The 12392-nt window shown below is 31.7% G+C and overlaps 1 protein-coding gene across 1 annotated transcript; it reads right to left on the reverse strand.

The window, feature by feature from the left end:
- Window positions 1-1049: 1049 nt before the first annotated feature.
- Window positions 1050-3057, reverse strand: LOC130999229 (transcription factor MYB1R1-like). The gene is made up of 3 exons (XM_057924734.1): window positions 2532-3057; window positions 1893-2101; window positions 1050-1686 (listed from the first exon to the last, which is right to left on the reverse strand). The coding sequence occupies exons 1-3, from the start codon at window positions 2794-2796 to the stop codon at window positions 1276-1278; spliced, it is 885 nt and encodes a 294-aa protein (XP_057780717.1). The 5' UTR covers window positions 2797-3057; the 3' UTR covers window positions 1050-1275.
- Window positions 3058-12392: the final 9335 nt, after the last annotated feature.

Below are 12392 nucleotides of genomic sequence, written 5' to 3' on the forward strand. Positions count from 1 at the left end.
CCGCATTGTCATTAATTTGGCTAAAAATAAAAGGGTTATTAGCGCCTAAATACACCAATTTTGGGATAATTTGATTTTGCACATGAACTTTAAAAGGTGTAAAAAAATACATGAACTTTAATGTTGTAGCAATTTTATCACAAATTCAAATATTAGTTATTCGAACTTCATAAAAATCTTACGATTTACGAGTTTAGAAATGTCTTATACGATAATTTTTAGAGATCTCCTATACGATGTCACAAATTCAATTTTTGCTCAAATTAAAGATGACGTGACAAGTTGAAATATCGATGTGTATTCATCGGACGTTTTAGAAAATGACATCGTATAGGACATCTCTAAAAGATATCGTATAAGACATCTCTAAACCCGTAAATCGTAAGATTTTTATAGAGTTTGAATATCTAATATTTGAATTTGTGATAAAATTGCTACAATATTAAAGTTCATGTATTTTTTTACACCTTTCAAAGTTCATGTGCAAAACCAAACTACCCCCAAAGTTGATGTATTTAGGCGCTAATAACCCAAAATAAAAGTAGTGTGAAAATTTAAGTTTATGATATTGGTGTCACGTTTAACATTCATTATAAAAAAAAATATCCAAAATTAATGTATTTTACGCTAAAGATCTGTTTCTTATTCACAAGAAATAAGATCAAGAAATGCTAGATTTTTCTTAAACCCGTATCATCTAGCAGCCATCCAAACAACTAACAACATTAATGTCTCAAAGTGAAAAACTTTTACTAGCATTAATAAGCAACTAGTATATTCATTGACTATACACACAACAAAGGCAAAATCTGAATAATTGATCATTAGTATCAATTAAGATGTACTCTATGATTTATCCAATGTAACACAAAAATAAGTGAATATATTCAAATCTGATTTCATTATTAAATATAAAATATCTCACATTGACAAAGAGACTACACATTTTCCAGAAAAAAATATAAGGGTGCAGCCATTGAGAAACAAACAAATGAAGCAAGATTAGTAATAGCTTTCTATTTAATAAGAAGCCACTGAGAAAACAGACAAAAGCAAAGCAAAAAAATTGAGTATTAGTAGAGCATATAACAAGGGGCAGGTACAAGATAATATATCTTTCCAGTCTGTACAATGCATAGATGGATTAATAGTCAAAAGCTAGTTGAGCAATCTATTTTCTTAATCAATGTCTTCTCTATTTTTCTTAAGAATGTTTATAGTTATGATGTGCCCTCCTCTTCATGGGTCTTATTCCTTTCCAAATTTATTCTTTCCTCAAGCAACACTTACAATGCTATCTCCATTTTTGTAGCTTGAGATCACCCGAGTCGACGGCTGGTTCTGCCCCGTGGACAGGGACAGCCTCAGAGACAACGCTGATGGCTCGAGAGGAGCTCGCTGGTTCAGCTTCAGCTCGGCCATCGCTGAGGAAGGAGGCGTGGAGAGGACAGGAACGCGATGATGAGCAAACATTGCTGATGAATTGTTCACTAGGAAATTTTGACAGGGAGCCGAGTTTTCCAATGGATTCCCACCTTGCATTGATAGTAGAACAGGACCATTGATCATGGGGAATGCCATGGTGGAGAATGCATTGACATTGGATGTCATTGGTGGAGGCGCGGAGGCCGGCTGAGCCGGGATCTGTTGACGGTTTCTGGCCTCTTCCATCGGCATTGCAGCGACCTAATTCAAAAAAGAGAAGCATGTTGTCATTAGTTTATACAATAGTTGAACATATACATCTTTTTCAATCAATTATTCGAACAGAGAGTGAGAAAAATCTCAATCACTCTAGAACATCACACACAGACTAGATCCAATCTCTCCTTATCATATAAATTACGAACAGAAAAACAACAAAGACAGCTACTGTTGATTAAGAGATCTACCGAGTCAGTGGTGATGTCAAAGAGGCTGGAACGCCGGCGCCGGCGATTGAGGTTGCTCCGGCGGAGGAAGTACTTCTGAGCATGGCTAGCAACTTGTGTCGGCGTGCGAGTCTTCACATAATTCCTAGAGATTCCTCTCCAGTCTCCTTTCCCAACCTTCTGCAATCCAATGAGGAATAGCTTGTGCTCTTCCTCTGTCCATGGAGTTCCTGAAAAATAAAAACAAATCCGCACCGGTGGAATTATGAGACGGAGTTTGATTAATCGAACAACACAAGACGTAATTAGACAAGGTTACATTGATATTGAATATTCAGCTCAAAAATTTTCTAGTTGCTTTTCCGATTTCTTTTCGTGAACGGACTTACATAACTTTATTCGATTTATTTGAAGAAACTATTACAAGCAAGTAAACTACATAGTCTATGACTCTATATGAGATTACTTCTTCATAGAAGTTAGATAAGCAAACTAAAGAAATTGATAACCACGAAAACTGCGAAGAACCAATAGATTAAAAAGTGTTTAGGTAAAGTTAAGAACTCAAAAGTTCCATGATCATCATAACATGAATCACCTAAATCAAAAAGCAACCAAATGAATAAATAAAGTAGAAACAGAAATGATCAGAGATCTGACCTCGCTTACGTTCGCCGCTGCCGCTGCCGCTGCCGCTTCCGCCGGAAGGCTGAGGCGCTGCGTCATCAGCGGAGGCGTATCCGGCAGCTCCGCCGCCCTCCTTCGCCGCCTCCGGATTGATTGCATCACTAACAGGCTCGTATTCAGAAAGGTTATTCATACTCACGCTCTTCCTCATCGGATCGACCTTCACTCTCACGCCGAACAGCATGATCTCGCCGCCGCTGCTCACGGCGGTGGCCGGCGACTCTCTGGAGAGCGACATTGGAATTTTCCGCCGAATTTCGCAAAGCAAATGAGAAAAAGAAAAGTTGATGAATGAATGGATGAATGGTGGAAATAGTGGAGTCGCTTTTATACCGAGGGTAAAAGGCCCTTTTGAAAACGTGACGGCCGTACAATGTGTTGCTGGAATTTAATTAAATTAATGGAAAATTATGGAAATTGCCAAAGAGAATAAATTAGAAGATAATATTGAATAAATTCATAAGATATTATGTAGTGGGTAGGATAAGGTAAATTAGCTGTCTGGTATGATCATGATCCGAATTTCGTTGAGATTTATATCAAATTATTATTGAGATTAGTCGCAAAAATATATATATATATATATATATATATATATATATATATCAATTTTATAATTAATGTGAACACTTGTACGAATTTGGTTTATCCGATTTGAAAAGATTTGAGATGATAAATTGAAAATCAACAAATTATTTGACTATATATTTAACGACTTCATTTTCTTTAACAGATTGCGACGCGATTCTATTTGACTTAAACAAATGTCCGCTCTCATTTAGTCAATATTAATATTATTTTTTATTTTATATATTTGTTTCAATTTTAATACATCAAAAATTATTATTGAAGTCATTAATTTTATAAATCATATAAAAATTTATTTTTTTCATTTTTCCTATGACTTCGAATAAAAAAATAAAATTAATTATGATTTTTATGCAATTTACAAAATTAATGACGTCAATAACAAGTTTTAAAATATTATAATAAAAAATTATAAACGGACTACATACGATACTAGAATAAAATATGTAAGATAGCATTCCTGTACAATTAAATACTCATTATAGTAATTATGCATAAGATAAGATATCGAATTATTTGGAGTAATTAGAATTACTAATGATGTTATGAGTTGGGACTTGCCAGCTGAACTCAAACTAGAATCTTTCCTCAAATAAATCTTAAATTACGCGTTACAAAACTTTTGTTAATTTGGGATTAGTATTAATCGCTTTAGCCTAATATATCCAAGAGGAATTAGCCCTATAGCAGATGATTTGACTGGAGTCAACGACTAATCCATCACTTTTTGGGGAGAGGTCAAGCGAATTAAAAATCTCCTACAATTATTTGATACTACTTTTTTTTAAGGTTTACTACTTAGGTATTTGAAAAAAGAGGTGGTCTCTTGTAAAATCGGCTTCACAATAACACTACTTTATTTTAAAGTGTCATTTGTATATTGAAGTAGTGTTATTGTGAAGCCGGTTTCACCATAAAACCGATTTCACAAGAGTTTTGTGTTGAAAAGATAGTGTGTCAGTGTGTACATCAATTCAGATCAATGAACTTTTTATGATTCATCATCATCAAAAGATGCATAATTGTATATTTAATGCATTATTATAAAGGAATCGTTATTGTATATTAATATATATTATTATAAAAGAAGTTTTATTGCATTATTTTATATATAAAGAAACATGGTTCTTAGATTACTACTGGAAAAACAATCACAATGAAACCTAATAAGACTTCATATTATTTATTTCGTTTTTTTCAAAAAATCGACTTATTAAAGATGTACATATAATATTCTTGATTTAAAATGTATTGGAATAATTCAAATTATTTATTTCCTTTATAAAAAATCGACTTATTAAAGACGCATGCCAATAAGTGATCATTTTTCTTATATTACAAATGACATTTCATACAATACAAGAAGAAACACTGTTGTTACGAGCAATTATAAATAATATGGTTATTCAACATTCTCATATAATACTAATTTTTAACCAAATTATTTGTAATTTTTCCTTTTATTGTAAACAAGAATATATAATGAAATAAATACTTATTTAACTAATTTATTTTACGGACTTTTCCGCGGGATAGATGCGACACGTTTCAAAGCATCAACTTATTCGAAGTCTTCTCCGTTTTCAAATTGAACTCCACGTGGCCCAATCACATACGGCAGATATTTCTTTTTCATAATCTTATCATTTTACAAGAAATAAGAATAAGTTCATCAAGTAATTTATTTTTAAATTGAACTCGACGTGGCCCAAACACATACGGCAGATATTTCTTTTTCATAATCTTATCATTTTAAAAGAAATAAGAATAAGTTCATCAAGTAATTTATTTTTTCATAATTTTATAAGGAACAATCATTTTACAAAAATAATTTACTATAGTTTGTTATTTTTATGATACACTCTTTTAATTTCATCTATTTTCTATTTTACCTCTCTAACTCGTAATTTTCTTTTTAACTTATAAGTTCGATTATTCAAATACTTCGATAATTTATCAGTTCTTGAGATACTCTATCTTATAGAAATGCAAATTTTACATTTTAGATTTTTAATTATACAAACGAAGTCATCACTCCAATATATAGTCAATGTCTCTTCCTACTTTTGCCAGCTGTTTTTATATACATCTACAATTGAAATAATAAAACAAAGTAATTTATTTTTAAGGTAGTACTTACAAAATTTGAAAATGGACAAGAGATGACGAGGATGTGAGAATTAATTTGCTAAAGCTCACAGACAAACACTAAGCTTTAAATACTTCGATAATTTATCAGTTCTTGAGATATTCTATCTTATAGAAATGCAAACTTTACATTTTAGATTTTTAATTATACAAACGAAGTCATCACTGCAATATATAGTCAATGTCTCTTCCTACTTTTGCCAGCTGTTTTTATATACATCTACAATTGAAATAATAAAACAAAGTAATTTATTTTTAAGGTAGTACTTACAAAATTTGAAAATGGACAAGAGATGACGAGGATGTGAGAATTAATTTGCTAAAGCTCACAGACAAACACTAAGCTTTAAGATTTATTTCTTTATGTGGATCAAGAAAGTACTATATTAATATTTAATAATTAAGTTTGTAGCCCCCCATGATGGCATAGTGCCACCATTATCGAAATAATCTAATCAATTATTGATTCGAAATAATTCAAAAGTTTTTTCTTTTTTTTCTTTACAACTAAATAATGCAAGTTGGTTTCTTAATTAAGGTTTCCGTGTTTGCTAATATTATCTTCAATTTGTTAATTAGTGAAAGCAAATGGATTGGATTATCTAATTCTAATCACACTCACAAAAGTAATCGTGGTTAATTAATGCAATGGTTAATTAATTAATATGTTTAGTCTTTACATGTATGCTTACTGATATTAGCACAATATTTAATTTACATAGTTTGACATTAATTTAGAATTAGGGCAACCTAATAACATGACTACATATGAATTGATTCTAGGCACAGCAGCCAATGTGGTACGATAATTATAAACTAATCAAGGTGACTAATGGTCTAATGCAAGTGGATAATAAATATGATTAAAATAAATAAATACACTAATTGAAAACTGACAACGTTGTTTTAGATAAACAAATTAATGGAGGATCTGATGATTTGTTGGAAAGTAATTAAATAAGTAATCTTCAATCTTTGGGAGTGATTAGGGAACAGGGATGGCCCCTTTTTCCATTAGTACTATTTTAATTAATTCGTAAGAATTTCGTCCTTTTATTTAATTTATTAATATATAAGCAGAATATTTTGGTACTATTATTTGTTATTCTTCCAAGGATTGGATTGAGATTTTGTAGGATTTTAAAGGACTTTAAAGAGTCCATGAATTTTAAAGGACTTTCAAAATTCATAGACTCCGCGTGGAGTCACGTGGAGTTTAGAGGAATCCATCGAAATCTTAAGTTTGAAGCTCGGATTTCGTCCTTTGTATTTTTTTTGACAAATCCATCAGAATTCATGGATTGTTAAAATCAATGAAATGTTGAATACCACTTGATTTTAAAATACTTTAAAAAGATTGGTTTGAATACCTCTGAATTTTAAAAGACTTTAAAATATCTGGATTGAATACCTCTGAATTTTAAAGGACTGTTAAAAGTCTAAATTGAATACACCCAAACTTTCGAAATCCTTTAAAATTCTACAGAATTTCAATCCAATACACCCGTTGAAAGCAAATAAATGATTGATAGGTCTACCAGTAAATAATGTAAATACATTACCCTGTTCTTGATAATGTGAAGTAAAATTAATTAATTAAAAGACTACCATTATTATTCGAATTCCAGAGGGGACACCAAGCGGTGCGATCTCCTATCTGCGAACAGTGAGGTCTAGACTAGGATGGTATTTGGGTTAGTTGTAAATCTCCTCGAATAAATATGCGAGTTTTTGTTGTCTTGATAGGTTTACCAGTAAATAAATAAATAAATTACTATGTTCCTGATAATGTGAAGTAAAATTAATTAACTGAATATTACCTTAATTATGAGTATTTTCAACAATTAAAATTTCGCATTTTTTTTACCATGTACTCGTTTATTAGGGTAATTAAAAGACTCAAAACTCTCAATTGGATTGTTCGAGTTAATTATTAGGGTCAATTCTTTCATCAACTTAATTTGTTTTCTTGCCATTAATTAATTTTCGTACTCTAATTAAACATATTAATTCATTTGATCAGTCAAACATTCATATGATGAATTCACATCATAGTTTCCTCCTTTATTTCTCAAAATTTCTTAGAAATTCTTCAGAAATTTTGGCTCACACATTCTCGTTTTTCCCTTTTCCTTTTTCCCATTTTAATTATTTGAAACTATATACTATAATTATGACTATGAGTGTTCTAAAAGTTAGGCATAGAATACATTAGTTGACCGAATACATCTTCTCGATTTCTCTGAAATAATGTATCAAATAAAAAGGGAAATGTAGTGATAATGTAAAAGTTAATTTTGGGAAGTTATATCCGTTGTTTGTGCATGTTCTAATCACTATACCATAACAAAAGTGTTGGTTTCTTCTTTGAGAAAAGTGAAAATTAGTGGCACTTGGTTTAGCTTAGAGAGATGGTAATTAGTGGATTTGCGATGTGTTTAGTGTCTTTAATTAGTTCATGCTTCACAAAAGTTTAAGTGAAATTATCTTATCGTGAAATAGGTAAAAAATTTGAATTTAAATTTATATTTTATTGATGTATTTTTTGTTATTAAACTTTTACTAATTTATATCTAAATGAATTTTTAAACTTGCATTTTATAATATTTTAGGTTTCAATTCAAATTTCGCAAACTATTGCCAAATAAATTTGAAGTGCCACGAGGTTCAATGAATATATCCCCAAATATTGATATTGAAATCCAAAATAAGGTGGCTTAATCGATCCAACTAATTAAAGTGCACATTAAAGGTGCTTCAAATTGTTGACACGACATCCCAATAATCCTTTGCCGCATAAAGTTCTCTTTTTCTAAGCTGAATTATTATTACTCGATTCTATCCAATTATAAATTGATTGAGTTTTATACTCCCAGCGTCCCAGCTTTTAGTATTTAATTTTCTTTTGACCGTCTCATATTTTGGTATTCATTTTCATTTTTAATAAAAAGTAGGTACAACCCTTACTCCACTTTAATTATTTCAACTCTCATATAAAACGTGAGATCCTTATTCCACTCACAACACATCAATTACTTTATTAAAATCCGTGACGTTTTTTGTTGGATACCAAAAGTCGAGAAGGAGGGAGTATAACTATATAAGAATTAAGAAAATTATTAAAAAGAAATTATATCTTGGTTCAATCCAGCCTTTAATGCGGTGATATTTTTCCACCGTTTGAATGATGGTGAGGTCCCGTCTGCGTGCGAATTGCATAATTGATTATATTTAGATATCTCTTATAATTTCAAAAGGTCTGCGTATGAATTGCATAATTGATTATTTTCAGATATCTCTTGTAATTAAAAAATATTATTATATTTATTTGTTGACAATGTTTTAATGTCAAAGTTAATCAAAGAATTAAATAATGCATTATTTTTTTACGAAATTCAGTCTACATATTTAAGATATTCGAATAATAAAAACAAGCCTATATATAAAATGGTTTGAATTTCCAAATGGAAAATAACTCATGATAGGTGGCATTATAAATAAAATAAAATAAAATAATACTATTTATATTTACTTAATTTTTGGGGTTATAAAGAGAAAATGGAATTGATAAATAGAAGCACCCAATTTTGAACCTAGGGATGGAAGACCTGTGATTCTGTGAAACCCAAAACAGAAACCTAATACAAGAAAGCTAAGCCCAGCCCAGCCCAAAACAGAACTTTTAGGCCCAATATTTATTCTTTTTTAGGCCCAATATTCATTCTTTGACAGTGAATAATTATGTTCTTGTACCAAAAGGTTTTCAACAAAAATAAGATAAAATGAAACTTAAATATTGTTTGGGGAGAAAATTGAGACTATTTTGCTAAAGTATGCCAAGGACTCAAGATACTATTTCTATAATTATTTTCTTTTGAATTGAAGTGAATAATAGTTCAGGTCTTATATCATTGCATACTTGGGAAGTTTCATGCTGTGTCTGTGCTTGTTTTGGGTTGCACACCACGCGTTTGATGAATTGCTTTACGCTGTTGCCCATTTTCACTTCAAGGTGAAAATCAAATAATATTATGACAACAAAATAAAATTGACTTTAAATTTTCTTATTAATAGTGTCATCCAACAATGGTAGTATGCATGTGTACTGAATAATTAATTAACCCATCCATGAATAAGAATTCAAATACAGGTGAACGTCCATAAATAAACTACAATTATTAAAAAAAATACTATATATTTTCTTATATGTACAGGACTAATTCAATAGGCAGACACGATCCTTGCAAGTTGCAAATAAATAAATAAAATACATCGGGCACATGGAGAAGTTATTGCAGCCGTACCAAGATAATCTATTTAGATAATTTCTTTAATATCAAAGTCAAGAATAAGGACGAATTTTATATTTTATTCACACCTTATTTCAGGGTATTAATAGGCAAAAATGCCCACTTCCTTAAGTTTTTTTGTAAAAATGCCCTAAGTTATCATACAAAGCATTCTATGCCCTAATTATATGAAGTGCCTATTTTACCCTTTGATGTTGATGAGTTTGCTTGGTTTTTTGTGAAAGTCTTACATATTTGACCGATTTGACAGCCATCGGTCATAAAAGTCAACGATTTGACAGCTATCAGTCAAGAGTACATATGACCGGTGGGTGCCTAGATCATGTGTCCGGCCGGCCGGACACATGTCCGACCGATAAATAATGTGTCCGGCCGGTAAAATCATGTGTCCGCCCGGCCGGACACATGATCTAGCCACCCACCGGTTATATGTACTCTTGACTGATAACTGTCAAATCGTTGACTTTTATGATTGATAGCTGTCAAATCGGTCAAATGTGTAAGACTTTCACAAAAAACCAAGCAAATCCATCAAATCAAAGAGTATTTAAAGAATAGGGCATAGAATGCTTTGTATAATAAGAGATGACATTTTTACAAAAAAAGATAAGGAAGTGGACATTTTAAATTTTTACTCCATTTCAGGCATGTAAGAATAAATGTGATGCATGCCATCATCCCTACTTATATCGGATATTTGATTAATTCGTAAAAGATTCGTAATTGATTCATATTGGTATCCCCTTATTTGCATTGTCGGTTAATAAGGCGATTAATTAATAAGAAGAGGTTGCCAATGAAGCCTAGCTCAAGTGACAAAGTTGAAATATTCAAAAATTCTCATTTGTGTGAGAGGTCTTGTTTTTGATCCGTCTCCCAAACGAGTATTTAAATAATTTACAGCTATTGTTTCTTGATCCAAAGCTGAGGCGTTGATATTTCTTGAGGAAGGGGAGCTGCTGTGGCGGCGGCGTTTGGGAGAGGGGGGCTGCTGGTGGGTTTTTCTAGGGAGGGAAGCTACGAATCTTTAAGGTGGTGGAGCTATATGGTGGATGCGGTGCAATGGTGAAGGAACCATATTTCGATATATGATTCACATCCCCGTGATCAATTCCGGATACCAAATGAATACATACAAAAATCACGTGCCTATTACAAGAGAACAAATCTTACTTGCAAATCCGACGATGAGCGACTCCAGAGTGAATCTTCCGACTTATTTCCCACGGCAATACTTGACGTACGTGGCTACGAACTTCAAGTCCTTTCCATCTTCTAGGAATTGCATCTCTCTTTCTCTCCTTCTGCTCTCACAGAACTCTTTCTTTTTCTGCTCACATGTTAATGCTCAAGTAATTAGGTTTAGGATTGTCTTATTATTTACACTAGGTATTAATCATATCTAAATAATAAACCCATAAACTTAATTAAAACAAATAGAGCCCAAGAGAGAATAATTGAGAAGGGACGCCCCTTTATGAATTACGCTTTTATTGGGCCAAGCGGAGATCTACTAGCTCGAATAAAGTTTGGCCTCCCAGTGCTCTATTTTCTTATTCAGCCCAGAATAAAAATCGATACACAAGTATTAATTTATTCCACTAGAAAATTAATACTGAATTACCTCTTCATTATTTAGGTGAGTCGGGGCTAGCATTAGACTTAATTAATCCCCGTGTTTAAGATATCTAATACTATCCATTAATTAAATAATTCATCTGATGATCAATTAATTAATTAATCAGTAATTTAATTATAAACGACATTTCGAGTGCTACCACTTAAACTTATTATCTTATCAGAACTAATTCCACCTGCAGGGTTTAATACGATAAACTTATTAAGTTCCTCGAGAGGATATTATCATCCTGTTATTAGCAGGATACGGATCCTTATTGCAATATAATCGCATTTCAAATAATAATTGCTATCACTATATTGAGCTTCAAGAGAACTCTCACCTATGATAAATCAAAGCAATAGTCAATATATTATTCACACCGATTAATCCAACTAAGGTTAAGAGTATTTAAGTCGCCGAGATCTTGATTCTTAATTAGTCAGAATATAAGAATTCATCTCACTGTGATCCTGTTCAATACACGAAGGTACTAGCATAAATAAATAGCCAAGACAAACTATTTATCCATTTATGCTACAATTTGAACCAGCAACTCGTCCATAGTTGCCTCGATTGTGAACTCAATTTATATATCAACTTTTTTCAATTATATGATCTTCTGTGATCTACAACACACCACATAATCTATAGTATGAGATAAATTGGACTATAATATATAGGATTATGCAATAACAATATTTCAGATAGAAGAATCATAGTAAATTAAGGAATCAATGTATACAATCATAAAGTCTTGCTTTCAGTATACAACCATTCAAATGGAGGAGGCGACACTACAGTGGGAGGCGACGTGAAGGTGGACGTGGCGCAGTGGATGAGATGAGGGTGGAGGTGGCTGGAGAGAGAGAGAGAGAGAGAGAGAGAGAGAGAGAGAGAGAGAGAGAGAGAGATGCGAGCGGGCTGTTAGGGGAGAAGTGTGAGAAATATTTGGAAAGAATTAAGGTTTTTGTTAGTGTAATGATAAAATTTAGTGTTAATTATATTCTAAAAGGGAAACATGTCATGAATATTAAGACAATTCAAAAAAGAAAACAGACCAAGATTATTGGGACAGAGGAAGTATATATTTAAGTGGGACCCTTATTTTTTATTTTTGATACTTAAATAATTTATAACTATTATAATATACATATTTAAGTGGGACCT

Source organism: Salvia miltiorrhiza, chromosome 8 (genome assembly GCF_028751815.1).
Source record: "Salvia miltiorrhiza cultivar Shanhuang (shh) chromosome 8, IMPLAD_Smil_shh, whole genome shotgun sequence".
NCBI classification, from domain to species: Eukaryota; Viridiplantae; Streptophyta; class Magnoliopsida; order Lamiales; family Lamiaceae; genus Salvia; species Salvia miltiorrhiza.

Bases quoted from the DNA above. Each gene is read 5' to 3' on its own strand.
- LOC130999229 (XM_057924734.1), bottom strand. From the start codon at position 2,796: ATGTCGCTCTCCAGAGAGTCGCCGGCCACCGCCGTGAGCAGCGGCGGC. The intron at 2,102-2,531 runs GTCAGATCTCTG...TTTATTTTTCAG, and splicing joins CAGCGGCGAACGTAAGCGAG to GAACTCCATGGACAGAGGAA. The intron at 1,687-1,892 runs GTAGATCTCTTA...TTTTTGAATTAG, and splicing joins TTGACATCACCACTGACTCG to GTCGCTGCAATGCCGATGGA.